This window comes from Camelus ferus, chromosome 5 (genome assembly GCF_009834535.1).
Source record: "Camelus ferus isolate YT-003-E chromosome 5, BCGSAC_Cfer_1.0, whole genome shotgun sequence".
Lineage (NCBI taxonomy): Eukaryota > Metazoa > Chordata > Mammalia > Artiodactyla > Camelidae > Camelus > Camelus ferus.
Genome location: NC_045700.1, coordinates 43262788 through 43280418, shown reverse-complemented (window position 1 = coordinate 43280418; position 17631 = coordinate 43262788). Strand labels below are relative to the sequence as shown.

The following is a 17631-nucleotide window of genomic DNA, read 5'->3' as shown; positions in this document are numbered from 1 at the left end:
GCAGGGACAAACAAAGGAGAACAACAAGCAGGAATCACGGAAGGGATTAGAGATGCTTTCTGAAGAGGAAGCCGACAGAGGATATATGAGAAATCTTCACGTTCCTAAGAGTTTCCAGCTAGAAGGGGCAGGGTACACCTGGTTTTCCGAAGCATTTTTCTGAGGTGGGGAGGGATTCACGGATCTTTCTGAGACCCTGACAGAACCACAGGCCCTCAGCCCAGGAAAAAAATTTATACACGTATGTTTTACAAACAGTTTCAGGGGATTCTAAACCAGATTAAGGACCCTTAGCTTAAAAGTTATAAGGATCCAGGTTTCTGTTTCATATAAACAAAATTATCTCTCCCTCGACCTCTAAAGGAATACCCCTGATCAGGAAATTGAGAGAAGAATTCCTAAGCTGGGCAGAGGGGGTGGGAGCACAGTCTAGAGCCAGTTCTGTGGGGCCCCTCCCACTTCTAGGGTTCCCTAATCTAAAAGGAATTTTGGAATAATTTCACAGTATTAAGGCAAATACTTATATTTGTTACTGTCATTCACCTTACTATTTTAAATACTAGCAATGCCCACCGCACTCTAGTCATTGAAACAGGATCAAAACAAAGATCATCCCAGCACAAACATAATGTATGAGACACATCTGACGAGGATTTCATTCACTCAGCGCACAACTACAACGGCAGCATGTATGTATAAATTACTTCTTGTCTTAGAAGCAGTAAAATATTTCTCTCCACAAGTTGCTTTTTGAAAAATCTGGCTGCACTAAGGGACATAGGAGCAGAAGCCCTCAGCATCTGCAACAGCAGCTCTTGTTTTATTATTTGGTACAAGGATTCCTCTAAGCAGCTCACTCATGTCATCATCACAGGGCATACTTAGGAGTTATCTCATTAGTAGCAATGCGTGATTTCTCTGTTGATTTATGTTCTAGGTAACTCATTGCTGTCTAAACCCGAAGATCTTTTATACACTCACTAGAGGGGAGGAGGAGGGGTGCATCTCAATTTCAATTCTGCCCTTAAAAGGAAGTAAGCAAATCAAAATCCTGGATAGATTTGCTTACTTCTTCAAAACTTGGGTTCTCAGAAACCCTAGTCAGGAAAAGCTTTCTATTATTCTTCTGAGGAAAGTTTCCTGGATTTTGCTTGGCTTTCTTCTATTTAAATTCCTACCATCAGTTCTACGAATAACCTTGAAAGAGCCCCAGTTCTGAAGTAATTATAGACGCATTATATTCAAAATGACTGCAATGTTTCCTACCTACAATCACATAAAACTTTAATGAGGTTTTATAAATGCCTGTTGCCAACACACAGTGCTGCTTTTGGGAAACGTTTTTTCATAATAAATAAATGTCCAAAAGGGCTGCAAGCCTCAAGGCTGTGTGTGTGTGTGTGTGTGTGTGTGTGTGTGTGTGTGTGTGTGTGTGTGTGTGTGTGTGTGTGTGTGTGTGTGTGTGTGTGTGTGTGTGTGTGTGTGTGTGTGTGTGTGTGTGTGTGTGTGTGTGTGTGTACGATTAGTTTATAGCGCCCCAACTTTTATTTTTGTTATTTTCTATTGGACTGAAAAGCAAAGTACTATTGCAGCCCTTCATTTCCCCCACTTTCTCCAATTTCCATTGCTGTAATTTGCTATTCAAATCAATTGCTCAAAATAGAAAAAAAAAAATCTGCCATCAGTGATGGACCTTAAGTGATACGGAGGGATCATTTTTTTTCCTGGAAGTAAGTAGCCTTTCATAAAAAAGAATGGCAGTGGACCTATTTTCTATAGACAGGATTATCAAATTCCATCAAAACCTGTCAGACCTTTTCCTTAGCTCTCAACCAAAGAAAAGACATCCAGACATGAAAGGGCCATAGAGAATTTCAAGGATTACTTTTGAGTTATACCTTCCATTTGCTCTAGCTATAAATGCAGCTGATAAGGGGAATTACATAGGACGGTGGCTCTCAAAGTTTAGTGTGTCTTAGAATCATCGGGAAGGCATATCAAAGCCCAGACTGCCAGACCCCACCTCCAGAGTGTGTGATTCAACGGTCCGGGATGGCGGGGGGCCCAACAAGTTGTATTTCTATCAAGTTCAGAGGTGATGCTGTTGCTTCTGGTCCAGGGACAATCCTTGGTGGGCCCCTGGTACTGGAAGATGTCTGATATCTAACTGGTCACGACACTATATTTGCTTTCTTAATTAAAACTTTCATGGCTAATGTTTCCAGGTCATACTCTAGATCGGAGCCTAAAATGGCAGACAGCTTCCTGCGGCTTAAGACCCTTCGGAAGCCACCTCTTTCTCTAACAATCCTGTGGGAAATATTAGTAAAGAGCGCAACCCTCTTCAGGAAGAAGAAATCAATCTATTTCTTGAGTACTTCCCTTGTTTTTTTTAAAACTTCTAAGTGCTCTGGAGTGAAATTCAACTGGAAAATGGTTCATAAGGCCTATCTGGACGGGGTGGCTCTATCAAAAAGATTGGTGTACTCACCAGAGAGGAAATATGCCCAGTCGTGTGGTGATAAAAACCATGGCAAACATAACAAACAGGAGATCACAAAGTTTCTGAAACTTGGCGTAATTTGCCATTTTGGCAGCCTATGAAAGGAAAAGGAATGTGTCATATTAGTTTAGTTAAACAAAAAGCTTCTTTCAATATGCATGAGTCTCCTTTAAGATATAACCTACCAGATACACAGAACTGCCTGCTACTTTGAAATGTCATGCATCAGGCATCTTATTTATAAATTACACTTAGGTCGAGTGAAATGTGGTATGAGCCATAAGTCAAACTACTGACTGTCACAGATTTAATATAATATTCAGCAACTTGAAACATTCAATTATATGGTTAATTTCAGGAAAACAGAAAAATAAGAAATCCTTGCATTCAGGAGGATATTAGCTAGCCAAAGACACCGAAAACAGGGATTTGGCCTAACAGGTCAAAATAGAAAGTGCTGGATAATCCTGTAAACCTTTAATGAGCCCTAAACACTAAGGCCATAGACATTATACAGAATATAGAGAGAGCTTTTCTGCATTTTTTCCTCTTTTCTACTTAGAATTATAGATCTTCCTTAAACAGGCTTAAGGACAGTTTCTTGGCTGATTCTCACAAACTTAGAAATGAAGAATGTGTCAAGATCATGTCCTCTCAACGAATCTACTTAGGTATAATTTTCAAAGTTACATTAATGGGTCATTTTCTAGATGAAAGTCACTAATGTGCAGAATGGCTGTGAGAAGTACAATGATAATTTATGATCGTGATTTCAGTGACCAGTTTTTACCTTCTAAATTAGTCTAGGGGGAGAAATCATATCCCTTTCCCTACCATCTACTTTTTAGAGATGGTTCTAAGAACAGGTGATGCTGAAAACAAAATTGGGCTTGGTCACCTCCTTCTACGTTTTCACAGGTAATTCACAGTACCCACACACAGGGTTATAAATTGAAGACGACTTTTAAATTCAATACATTGTTTTCTACTTCTTGTAAAGTTAAATTGGCTAAGTCAAACTTGAAAGGACTGTTGACAGTATCCACAGAAGCTATAATTTAACAGCTTTAAGTAAAATATACAGCTACAAGAGAAATATATTCCTAAGGGGAAATATCTGTCAACCGAGTGAAAGTCAGGATTACCAACTTTTGATTTCACAAATACTTTGGATGTGACACCACAAATTATACTAAAAAAAGAAAAAAAGCACCTTCTGCCTCCTTCTGGCTAGGTAAACCATGCGGTTTTGCTTTTACGTTCATTCACCAGTATTCAGTAAAAAAGCATTAAATACCAACTTTTCTCAAGTGCCTAGGCCATAGGTCCCGCTTGCAAGAGTCAACATATTTCACTATTTGGATGTTCTCAAGCGTTATTTTATAATGTCAAAGAGAATCCAAGTGATGAAGAACATCTGCTTTTGAGCCACATGACTGGGATCTCTGGATTATTTTTCTTTTCTAGATAAAAGTGGTGGATGGCGATTCAGCACACATTTTCTGAATTACGTCTCTGCCAAGCATTATGCCATCCATTTCCACAGACATTAAAGTTGGCAGATTATAGAGGACTGATTTCAAAACTGTAGACTGCTGCGTAAATTTCTACTTTCAAGCATACTTAGGATTTAACTATGTGGTAATTCATTTTCAGGGAATTGCCTTTATATTAATTGTATTTCTCCTTTAAAAAAACGTGCTGAATAGAATCTAGCTTTAATCACTTAAAAATCATAGCACCAAACTGTTATCTGACATATCCAGCTCATTAGGACTATTTCCTGTTTCATAACCTTATAGGGACAAGAGTCTTTAGTAAACTGCTGTATATACGTCAAACCTTGACTAATTGCCTTTATGCAGATTCACTTTTATGGCATGGAATTTCTGCTTATATTGCAATAGCAGATCATTATTTGAGGGCACTGGTATTCTATATTCACAGTGACAGCAAATGTTTTAAAGGGGCAGAACTGTGGGCCAACAGGAATAAAAAATCAGAATACAGATTCCAAGACCCATTTCTACATGGAATTTGTAACTGAGTAAGTTTATTTTTGATCAGTTATATAAATGTCGTAGGATAAAGTGAAAAAAACTTTCAATTATGTATTCTTATTGAGTACATCTCTTCACAGGGGCCATAATTAAAAGTAGATACCACATCAAAATTTCACTTGGGAGTTCTCTCTTTTGAAATATGCTAGAAGCACTGCTCTTTTTCTTTTTTTGCTACTTGAATAGTTCTAAGTGATAATGGTTTAGAAAGTTAATCAAGTGCAACCAGTATTTCCTCAGATATTCTTTATACTTACATGCATAGAAAACATAGTTTTCATGTATAATTTGCAATTCATACATACTTTCACTGTAAAACTACTAGGATAATATGTATACTGGCAATAAAAACTATGACTACTAATTCATTTCATCAGGATGTACAACTACTATTACTAAACTGAGTTGTATACACTTTCCAGATAAATCAGTGTGAAACACTAGAAACAAAACCTATTCAAATAATAATTTTCCTATTGTAAAATGTTCACTTAAGTGTGGAAGAGTAAAGGTTTTCATGCCTCTGCTAGTAAAGATTGCTAATATGGTGAATGTTTTTCATACACAAATTCATAGACTATGAAGTCTCACTGTCACCAATTTAATGTACAAAGAAACACTGTGCAGTTCCAAAGTGGTCATACACGACCTTCCTCCAGCACCATCCAGCACACCATGGAGGACCTGATGACCTGGGGGATCTCCTGAATCCCGGATTTTGTACTCTTACAGATGAGAGAAGAACTTTTACCTCCAGAAGAGCATCGGCTGAATCATGGAGACAGAGGACCAGGGTCCCCACTCGGGCCATATTGTTGACGTATGAAAAGGTAATCAATAAAATAGATACAACGTGATGCAGGAACATAACACCAAAGTCCTGGGAAGGAGAAAACACAGACATGTTAGGGTTTAGCAGCACTGCAACTTTTCCACTGATCTATTCAACCATTCATCCGATACTAACCGGGCTTTATATGGCCCTAGCACTGGGGGCACTAAAATGAGTAACAGAGTTGTTCCTACCCTCTGGGAGTTCTGCATGTCCTGGGAGAGACACACAGGAGACCAGTGACTATGGAAAATGTGATCAACACCAGGACTAAGGCCAGATCATAAAGGTGTTTTGTACTAAGCTAAAGAATTTGAAGCTACGGAAGAAATTGCCATAGAATTTCAAGCAAAGAAAGGTATTACTTTGATGGTACTTTAGGAAAATCTTTTGGGCGGCAGTGTTGGTCCAACTCAACCACTTCTCTCACTACTGGCGGCTGGGGATTCAACATCCTTTTCCTGGAATATGCCCAATGGGATGCTAAAATAAGAATCATAATATGTTGGTATTTCTGATGGTTCCTACACAAACTCTGAAATTCAACCATTATCTGTCTATAGTCATTATAAAAAATAATTGGCAAAAATAATAGTAAGTTGGCCATCCTTATTATGGTCAATGTCAAGGGAGCTGCTTCTTGGCCCATGTGAAAAGATCATCTTTCTCTGATACTGACTTATCTCTGGGCCACCTGAACAAGGTTTGTTGTTGACATGGAATTTCTGTTGCTTAGAAATATAGTCTCTGTTTTACTGATATTTTCACTCTTATTTAATCTATATTTCTCCCAGAGTAAGCCTGTACTTCTCTGGGATTTTAATGCCAGGAAGAGCCCTAACGGCGATCAACTTGAAGCCATGGAGAAAGTGGACTACTCTCCCACACACCATTCATAGAGAAACAAATAAATAAGCCAAAATAAAAAGCATATTGTGAACCTGAGAGAGAGAGAAAGAGAGTAAATGTGTGCACACATACACACTCTTTATTCAGCTGTCGATGTCACACAGTTTGGGGTCTGAAAGGTCAACGTCGGCAACTTTTAAATGGTTTTAAAACATTTAAACAATGCTCTTTGTCTAGATCCTGAAAGTAACTAATGATAATCCATAAGTAATGAAGTCTTGCCCTTATTAAGTCCTTTTGCCATTTATTTCACTGCATAGTTCCCATATTGAAAACATTTCCAATTATTTTATTTCAATTTATGTAACAAACCTACGAAGCTATGGGTATTTCTGTTTAAATTCTTGTGATCCAGAACGCTTAGGAATGCTTTTTTTATAACTGTTATTTTATTTTTTTATAAATTTTTTTGAAGTATTGTCAGTTTACAATGTTGTGTCAGTTTCTGATGTACAGCATAATGTTTCAGTCATACACATAGTCCTTTTCATATTCTTTTTCATTATAGGTTACTACAAGATATTGAATATAGTTCCCTATGTTATACAGTAGGACCTTATTGTTTATCCATTTTATGTATAGCAGTTAGCATCTACAAATCTTGAACTCCCATTTATCCCTTCCCACCCTTTTTCCCCCCAGTAACTGTAGGTTTGTTTTTTATGTCTGTGAATCTGTCACTGTTTTGTAAGTAAGTTCATTTGTGTCACTTTTTTAGAATGTCTTATGTTTCATAAAATTGTTTTAAATGACAATGATGAAATAAAGTTAAATGGGTATGTTTAAAAAAAAAAACTCACACAATGTTTAAATGGTTCTGTATACACTTTGGTGAACACGGTCCGGTTAATTTTCTGCCTTAGAAAGTACCAAATGTACAATAATCATACTATTGATTTATTACTAGGATAAATAATGTGCTAATTTCCAAAATAAGGTTGGGTAATTTTTAAAATGAAGTGCAATTATTTCTCTTATTTTCAATTTAACCTAGTCTCCAAATGAGCTGTGTTGCCATGATGGTGGAAACCACTGTTGGCAGAATCATCTGTCTTGCCCACAGCAGAAGTGCAGAACCGAGTCGTGCAAACTCCTGCCACCTGTTGACCTACCACTGTGATCCTTTCTCCAGACCCACATTCATATATAGGTCTCAGCTCACTAGCAGAGAGAAACGAAGACCATGAGCTGAATTTAAGGAATGATCATGTACAGACTCAACTTACCAGTTTTACCTACTTCCCTTGATTTTTTTCCGATGTTTCTGTGGTATCTAGGATCTTCCTAAGGCATTAAAGTTGGACAATACCCCGATGCCTTAGGCACACAATAACAATTGTTCTGAGCGTGTTTCCCAAGGAATATGAACTCTCTTCCCTCCAGGCTGTTACCAGAAATGTTTTAGGTTCCATCACCTGGAGTACAGCGATCTACCTACCAGACAATAGCCCCTTCAAAACAATGGATCAATTAAAGTGGGGCAAACCCATCAGCTGATATTTTATACTGTTTCCTAAACATAATTAAATAAAAACCTAGAGGGCTAATTCAACAGTTCAGTGAGTTTACACTCGCCTGTGCTGAACACACAGATTTTAAAGTCTAACTAGCTGAGTATCTAACCAGAAAAATACTCCCCACGTTTCCCATTGTTTAGCCCTGAATCCTTGCTCTTATTCCCTGAAAGAGAACAAGAGTTTTTCTCGATTAAATTTTAAAATGGATAAATATAAGTTGATTAAAACACTTACAGAGGATTAGGGCCATTTTATAATTAAGCTTCCTAACCTGTATCTGATATAAATGTCAATAAATAAAACAACACCCTTGGCAATATAGCAAGGCTGCCCTAAAAACAAGAGCCTTGCTTTTCAGACAGAGTCTGCTTTGAGAAGATGATTTTTGCATATAAATCCCCTGGTCCTAGAAAAGATTTATTATGGAGGGGCTCAGAGCTATGCCCATGGCAGAAGCCCAATTTTCATTATCCTGTCACATCTGTATGAATATGAAAAGCATGAATAACGGATTTTGTCTTCTACATTGCTGCTTCAGAAAGCATTATACACAATGAAATACCTTTAATAAAAGCCATGCAATCATTATTTTTTTGTCTTACTCTCATCCTCTCACTCTGACACATTCTTTTGAATAAGCAATGAATCTGGTCCAAATAACAGTTTTTCAACAAACTGTCAATTCAGACTTTATCAGTGCAGGGTGGGAACCTCCCACCCTCATGGTTGTTACTTCTGAAAGTGACTGGTGTGTATCTAGACACAGGCAAGCTGCAGGAAACTTAGCATTTGGGGTTGAGAATGTTCTCTTCCATTTTTGGTGATTCTTGTTGGCCCTCATGTTGGAGATGGATCCCAAAGCCCTTATTCAAGACAGACCGGCCTGGCTACCTGCGTCAGCCGTCCCCAACCTCCTGTCGTTCTGCCATATTTTTTCTGGACATGTTCACAGCCATCAAGGGCTCCTTCTACTGTTTCCTGTCTGATATTTACTCCCACCTCAGCCCTCATTCCAGTGGCTTCTCCTATGTTACTAATCAGAGGTAGAAAAAAAATTAGATATAGTTTTGACTCAAATGTAATTAGAGTAAGTCTGAAATGAAAAAAAAAAAATTCAAGGAAAAACCATCCATTTTAATACCAGAAGCTGGTAAGAAAACACTGTTTTTTTTTTCCTTATTACGTTTCCGAATGGCATCTAGAGAGCCTAGAACAGAGTCTTGGTCTGTTCTGTGTAGCTTCCACATCAGAAACTCCTAGATGAAGGTAAGTTTCTAGCCACTTGGGCTCCATCCCCAGCTGTTAAAATGAGAATCGGCATCCTTAATTCAGTTCTCCAGAGGAATTTTCTGCACAACAGAACATTAGCACCAAAGGGCCAGAAGGATCACCTCTCATTAAGACACCAGAGTGATGTTCTATATGATGAAATTCCATTTGCAATGATCAGGCTGAAAGAGGCTTTGAAATAATACCCTGTTTTTAGAAAGCACTGGAATTCACCCGGATGTAAGCGTTTTTATGAAAGCAAAATTAACTCATTTCTCATTAAAAACAACAACCCACCACAAACAAAAAGAAACTTGTTCTCGAAACTCCCATTTGCTAGATAGAGTATTAACAATTTTATGCAGTTTCTTTCGGGAATAATCTTTGCCACAAATAAAGAAAAGCACTGGTAAACCTTCTCAAAAAGAAATAAGAAGACCAAGATTTTAAGTGATGGCTGATTAAGGTGTGCATGATGGCGAAAAATATGAAACACCACTGAAGAGCAAGACAAAGAAAAACCCCTTCTTCTTGGATGTAAATGACATGTGCCAGCTTTCCCAAATTTAATGAGTATCATTTATATATATATATATAATCAATAAACATACCCTTACTCATGAATAGAAATCAGGTTATGCCAGGTTACCCATTTAACAGATTTTCAAACTCTCTAAGAAACAGAAGGACAGAAACATAATTTAAAGCTGATTTCATTTTATGGCAACTATAGCAATAATAAGAATCTCTCATTTCTCTTTGTTTTTTTTCCCAATAGTTCCTTATTTCAGTCTTCAAGGTACAAAGAAATCAGTATGACTTTTAACAGAGTTAAGATGCTCTTTTTTTTCTTGAGATCAGTAACAGTCTTCCTATCTCTTCACTGGGGGTTGTGTGGGGGTAAAACTCAGACTGCTGGGGATCAACGTGGCCGGGCAGGAAGCAGACTTCAGGTGTGGAACTCGGCAACATACAGGGGAGAGGCGCCACTCAGGCTCCACCTCGACTCCAGAATGAACACACAGATGGAGAGGGAGAGAAAATCCACATATGCCAAGAATAATCAGGGCTAAATATTCTTCCCATTGAGGGAATATAAAAATGTAACAGATTCTCAGCCTTTGGTTATGGATAGCAAAAGTTCTGGTTAACAGCATGAATATATATATATATACACATTCATATACATATACATACATAAAATACATATAACCTCTTAACAAGCAAAAACCAAGAGACTAAAAACTGTCTAGGTTATAAGACAATGACTGAAAGTATATTCAGAGCGATTCATAGAAATCAGCTGATTTTGATTTGCTGCACATTAGGCAACTTGAGGAAAAATAGACCTCTCTCTTACCAGTGTGTGCCATAAGAAGTTCACATCACATATGTAAATGTAAATGTCAACACCTTTGGGTATCTGCAATCTCCCACAACTTATTTGGTTATTTTTTTTTTTAACTGGCCTTAAATTTTGGCTCATTCTAGAGAGAACCGGTTAAATGTGCCTTTTAGAGAAAGGTATTTCTAGTAATAAGGGTCTCTGAAAGCTGTAAATGGAATTCACTTTCATCCTCATATATAGCCTATGCTCTCTAGGGTGAATATTTATGGGAAAATTTGAAAAGGGATGAGAAACTGATTTATTTGGGAAACGTTTGTTTAATTACAAAATGGAGGAGTCCTGGCAGGAATGACTTAATCATCCTATCTTTAAAGTCAGTGCCTGACTGACTCACACTAAAACTAGAGTCAAATGTATGTCCACACTCTTTTTCAACAGACTAGATTTTTCCCATTTGGGACTAAATATATACAGACTTTGGTCCTTGAAGGAGATAACTGTCTCATACAAATATCATTCTAAAAGTAGTACGTGACAAGAGGTTTATTGGTTAAAGACTTTAACATTACTATTGTTACTACCAAAATGTTTTAAAAACACATACTGATGTGATTTAAGTATCTTTACTAGCCATTTGAAAAGCTGACATCCTCACTCTTCACCAAATATGGGTCCAGGTGACTCAACTTTAGAGCAGAGAAAGGCACACTACAGCCACCAGGCCCACTCTGGCCCTCCATTTGTTTTTGTAAAAAGGTTTTACTAGAACATGGCCACCTCCGTTTGTTTAATTATTGTTTATAGTAGTGTTTGTGTATTGTGGTAGAGTTAAGGAGTCACAACAGAGACAATACAGACACCCCTCAGTTTAAAATATTTACTAGGGAGCCCTTTATAGAGAAGTGTGATGACCACATCAAAGGGCATAATATGGGAAAGTCAGGCACGTAATTCCAGATGGGGCAGTTGCAGTCTCACAGCCAGGCTTCATCACATTTTCTTTAGATAAAGAATATGGAAGAGATTCCATTTTCAGTTCGGATTTGCAGATACTAACTACTTAATATATAAAATAGATAAACAACAAGCTCATACTGTATAGCACAGGTAAGTATATTCAATATCTTGTAGTAACTTATGGTGAAAAAGAATATGAAAATGAATATATGTATGTTCATGTATGACTGAAGCATTATGCTGTACACCAGAAACTGACACAATGTTGTAAACTGACTATACTTCAATTATAAAAAAAAAAAAAAAAAGAGAGATTCCATTTTCACAGCTATTCTGAAGTAAGCCATTAAGTTTTACTCTCAAAATTCAGAACAATTATTTTAAAAAGAGTTTTGGCAGGTATCGCCATCAAAATTCTCATGATAAACTGTAACGACAACTTTAAGATAATCTGAAAGTTGAGGAGTTTCTCCACAAAAAGACTTGAGCTTTTGTAAAACAAGAGCTGTCGTCTGGATGCAATATTACTCTCTCAACTGCTAAGTGTGCCATTCCTGTCAGAGCTGCTGGGAACATATAAATGAAATAAAGAATGGTTGTACAAGCAGTGTTTACCCAGTCTTTGTCCTGTGTAACATTTATGGCATCATTTTAAGATCAAGAACTCATAATCTTGTCTATTATGAATGATTTAGTTAATATTTAATCTTTAATTGATTTTTATCACTGTAGAAAAAATGCAGTAAAATTTTATTTGTACAATAGAAAACACTAAGATGGTGCCACCAGTTCCCTTCCACTGTGCCTGGCCAGAGCACGAAACTTAATTTGCAACTCCCTGGAGTCCACCTCCACGCTTTCCTTTCCTCTTCCCATTGATGTGCACTCTCCAAATGCACTCTGCTTTCAAATGACATACATATTTTCCTTAATTATACACACATGTCTTTTTTCTCATTGAACTTTGGGTATTCAGAAGTTCTCCATTACTACAAGTCTTGCCAAATTACAAGCACTGGGAGTTGGAGGCTTTAATGCACATCTTCCGGGCTCTGTTAAATTACTCTTGGCCCAGCCACATTAATTTGTACAGCTTTTAGTGCTAGAATGGTCACTTCTGAGACATTTAAAATATACTGAACATAATAGTCTTAAGTGATATACAAGTTAACAGACTTTGTTCTCCATTTCTTTTTGCGGGGAATAGGGGTGGTGGTGGTGGCGGGCAGAGGGCACAATATCCCTAAGGACAAAGGCAAAGACAACAAACACTTGGTATCAAGTAAACTCATTCAGGTTGAAGACATCCCGAATGATCAGTAGGGGGCAGATTGTGCTCAACTAAAATCAGAAATATCCCAGGACTCAAAAGCCTTCATCCTCTTATTTACTGTCAAGTCCTCGATTGCCCCAAATGACAATGGGCAATCAGGGACTCAATTTTGTGCTTTAGATGGAAGACAGGAAGAGTCTCTTTCAGGTCAGCCAGGTTAGGATGACGCTGTAAGCTGTCAGGAGCCAGGAGCGGTGTAGGGAAACTCTTATCATCACCAGCCTTATCTTTTCTCTTTCTTCTTCCTTCAGCTGTCTGAGCTCCCCACCTCCATTCACAGACAGAACTCTACTGCAGAATTCACTCAATCAGCTTTCTTGTCCCCACGCAGACCTCTGGCCCTTCAGTAACCCCCACCTTTCCCCACTGAAATGCTTGTGTTGTCTCTTCTTTTCTCTAAGCCCCACACCAATCTGACTAACTGGTGAACTTCTATCCACCCTGAGATTTGCCTACTAATTCTTAGGCTCCAAAGGTTCCATTGGACACTGTGATTTATTCTCAACAATGACTCCATAAAGCAAGTACTATTTGAACACCGTTTTATAAAGAAACGATGTACGGAGAAGCTACATAATTTTTCCAGTTACACAGTAAGGACAGGCTAGCGGCAGAGCTGAATCCAGTTGTGTGTGACTCCAGAGCTCAGGCTCCTATCACAGCCAGCTGCTTCCCAGAAACCAATGTCTGAGGAAAGACCACTATGAGGGGGCAGCAGAAAGAAAATACATATAAATGAGTGACTAACGAATAGAACAAGGTCCCTTCTAGAAGATCTGAAGAGAAGAGGAATCAAGAGAAAAAGTGAGGACTGGGGGAGGGTACAGCTCAGTGGTAGAGTGTGTGCCTAGCATGCACAAGGTCCTGGGTTCAATCCCCAGAACCTCCACTAAAAATAAAGTAAGTAAAAACCTAATTACCTCCCTCCCCCGAAAAAACAAATAATAAAATCAAAAGGTGAGGACCATCCATGTTGCAAATGGCACGATTTTATTATTTTTTATGGCTGAGTAGTATTCCATTATATAAATACACTACAACTTCTTTATCCAGTCATCTGCTGATAGACATTTAGGTTGTTTCCGTGTCTTGGCTATTGTAAGTACTGCTGCTGTGAACATTGGGTGAGTGTATCTTTTCAAATCAGAGTTCCCTCCAGATAAATGCCCAGGAGTGGGATTGCTGGATCATATGGTTAAGCCTATTTTCAGTTTTTTAAGGAATCGCCATATTGTTCTCCATTATGGCTGCACCAAACTACATTCCTACCAACAGTATAGGAGGGGTCCCTTTTCTTCACACCCTCTCCAACATTTATTGCTTGTGGACTTTTCATGGATGGACCTGGAGATTGTCATACTAAGTGAAGTAAGCCAGAAAGAGAAAGAAAAATACCATATGGTATCATTTATATGTGGGATCTAAAAAAATGACACAAATGAACTTATTTACAAAATGAAAACAGACTCACAGACATAGAAAACAAACTTACGGTTCCCGGGGGGGAAGAGGGGTCAGTGGGGTGATAAACTGGGAGTTCAGGATTTGCAGATACTAACTACTATATATAAAATAGATAAACAACAAGGTCCTACTGTATAGCCCAGGGAACTATATTTAATACCTTTTAATAGCCTATAATGAAAAGGAATATATATATGTGTGTATGTATGTGTGTGTGGGTATAACTGAATCAATGTGCTGTACACCAGAAATTAATACAATATTGTAAACCGACTATACTTCAATTAAAAAAAGAGCAAAAGTGAGGACTGGCCACGAGTGGAAGAGATTCCTCTTCTTAGGAGGATAAAGGGAGGATATGAGATGGGTCTGTTTACATTTGTGGGGAGAGAAATGGAAGAAATTCACTGACTCAGGGAGACAGAGCTTTCAATAAGCCTATGTGGATGCTTTCCCAAGATGCTCAGGATGACTTGTGGGAAATTCCTCAGAGGAAGCAGAATGACTGAATCTCCCAAATGCAAGTGAAACCTTCCAAGTGTCAGTGGCACCTCCTGAAAGGGTGGAATTCCTGAGGCCCTAGACTTCAGGACCCAGAGCCCTAGACCAGCAGTTCTGTGTTGGGTCCTGGGCGTAGGTCTCTCTGTAATGCAGTGATGCTGCAGCCCTTTGCACCACGATGAAGAAGAGGTTCCTGTGGTTATCCTCTGGTACCCTGGACAGCAGTATGTGCGACTGCACTGCCCAGGGCTGCCCAGTGACTGACTGGTCATCCAGCTGTGAGATCTAAAGATGCCCATGAGCCTCTCCCCAGCAAGGGGAGTTTGATTACTGGAATAAGCTACTAGCTTAGGCAGCCTTTGAGTAAGATTCCATAAAACGTTTCTTTTCTTTTCCAGACAATACTGTTCTACTGTTCTCCCACCAGCCTGCACATAGCACTGGACTGATCTGCTTTGTGCACAGGTGGCAGCTTACTCAAATGAGCTGCCTCTTCTTCCCTTCTTAAATTCCCAAGACACTGTAGTGAGAAAGTAACAGGACAGAGGTCTCAGAGTCAGGAATAGCTACCTTGGAAGAAACATGAGCTTAGGGGGCAGGATACTGCTACTCCAATCACAAAGTAGACACACAAAAGAACAACTTGGCACCTCCGTGAAAGAGAGGTTAAGTGCCCTGCCTGCCTGTATCTATGAGCAGCAGCAGGTTACACAGAGAGAATTCCACACGCTCCTCCATCCCTCTCAGGGTGACCCGGTGTAATCTGGTGTGATTTCAGCTTTTCAAGCAAAGAAAGGAGATGCTGATACAATCTGAGGCACTCCTTAAGAAAGACTTAAAAATAATCTAGGCAAGCAGTTCTCATATGTTCTGGTCTCAGGACCCTTTTAAATTCTTAAAAATTATTGAGGACACCAAAGTGTTTGCTTATATGGGTTACATCTATCAGTCCTTACCACATTGTACATTAAAACTGAGAAATTTGAAAAAAATGTAAAATATTTATTAACTTATTTGAAATAAATTCATTCTGTGTTAATTAACATAATATATTTACCAAAAAATAACATTTTTCAAAATTTTTTTGAAAATAGAAGAGTGGCATCGTTTTACAAGGTTGCAAATCTCTTTTGATGTCTGGCTCAAGACGTGAGAGTTGGATTCTCATTACTGCATCTATATTTAATCTGCTGCCCTGCTATTTTGGTTAAAGTATGTATAGAAAAACTAGTGTCACACAGTTGGAAAAGGAAGAAGCATCTTAATAGCCTTTTCAGACAGTTATGGAATCTTTGATACTGTACCAAAACTTGGCAAGTGAGATATTTTCAAAAGTTCGTTGCAAGGTGGGCTTTAAAATTATATCAGTAAACTTTCCATATTCTGTTACATAAAATCCTTTGGTCTCTCTTGACCTCTGAAAGGATCATTCATTCAGGCACGGTTTTGGAGTATCATGCATCAGTCACTTGGAAAATATTGGCTCAGTGAGTTAATGATATCTAACATTTAAAAAATTACCTTTATTACCACCACTAACAATCTCATGAGAAAAGTCTAAGTACTGAGCTGCTATCAAGCTCTCACTGGTGGACTTGTGTTCTAAAAATCTATTTTTTTCTTCAAAGCTTGAATTTTATTATTATTACTGATAACACATAATGTCAATGGTTTTACTTGAAACACCTTGACAAGCTCACTCTGTACATTTTCAAGAATCTGTCTACCAAATACACAAGCTGGAATAACCATAGTTTGTCTGTCATTCTTTCAACTAAAAAGGAGATTCTTTGAGGGGGAAAGGCAGCTAGTTCAGCTCCCAATGCAAAGCATGACCTGCACGCGATTTTCCTTGAGACACGGTGTATAGGTTATGCGGCAGAAGCTCTTTATGCCTCCTTCCCATTTCATCACAAAAAAGTTTTTAAAATGTACACTCAAGAACAGCAATTTAATAAAATTAACATTTTTTACTGCTTCATCAGGAGCATTCTCAAGTAAAACTGACATTTTTTCCTTCCTGCAAACACATGCCAGTGATGAATACAAAGATTACTCAGACAGTCTGGTGCCACTGCTGGCGATTTTGCACACCGTTACTTTTGCACAATCAGTGCACATTTCAATGCAGTGCGAAAGGCAAATGACACCTCAGTATCATTATGGAGACAGTTTTGATGTTGCAGATCTCCTGAAAGGGTCTCAGGGATCTCCAGGTGTCTGCAGACCACACTTTGGAAACTGTTATCTAGACCAATTATTTCCAAACATGATTCTAGGAAATGATAATTAGCCAGATGATTAATAATAGTTGCACCAGTCAGGATAAGCTAGATGATATGGCAATAAGAAATCCTGTAAAATCTCAGTGGTTTACAACAAAGGCCTACTTCTTACTCACAGCATGGTTCCAACTGGCGGGGGGGGGGGGGGGGGGGCACTGTGTTCATCACCATCACTGGGGACTCAGACTGAAGGAGCAGCCTCCATCTCTAGAGGGGAAAAGAGACCCTGGAGGGTCTTAACCAGCCATTAGATACTCTGGTCCAAAAGTGACTCAAGTCAGTCCTGCTCACAGCTCACCAGTCACATGGCCCCATCCAACCACAAGGGAAGCATGACTGTGAGGTACAGTCCTCAGGTGCCTGAGGGTAGAGAGCTGGCAAAGTCTGGGGAATCACACGAAGGATGAGAGTAACAGCTAACATATATGGAGCCTCTCTGTGTGCCAAGCACCATTCCAACAGCCTACACAACACTCCCATGAGGTCAGTTATATGAACTCTATTCTTTGGACCAGGAAACCTAGGCACAGAGCAGTAAAGTAACTTGCTCAAGGTCCTGCCAAACTAGGGGTGGCACTGGGTGGGTAGATGGGCTCCAGAGCCCATGCCTTTAACCTCTGAGCCATGTTATTCATAATTTTCTCCAGTCTGGA

At 38.7% G+C, this 17631-nt stretch overlaps 1 protein-coding gene across 2 annotated transcripts in view; it reads right to left on the bottom strand.

The window, feature by feature from the left end:
* CERS6 (ceramide synthase 6) overlaps positions 1-17631 on the bottom strand; it is a 278615-nt gene that overhangs the window by 38698 nt on the left and 222286 nt on the right. For both annotated transcript variants that reach the window (XM_032479628.1, XM_032479629.1), the window contains exons 7-8: positions 5315-5443; positions 2492-2598 (exon numbers count right to left, since the gene is read on the bottom strand). In XM_032479628.1, the coding sequence (XP_032335519.1) occupies positions 2492-2598; positions 5315-5443 (236 nt within the window). The remainder of the gene's footprint in view (positions 1-2491; positions 2599-5314; positions 5444-17631) is intronic.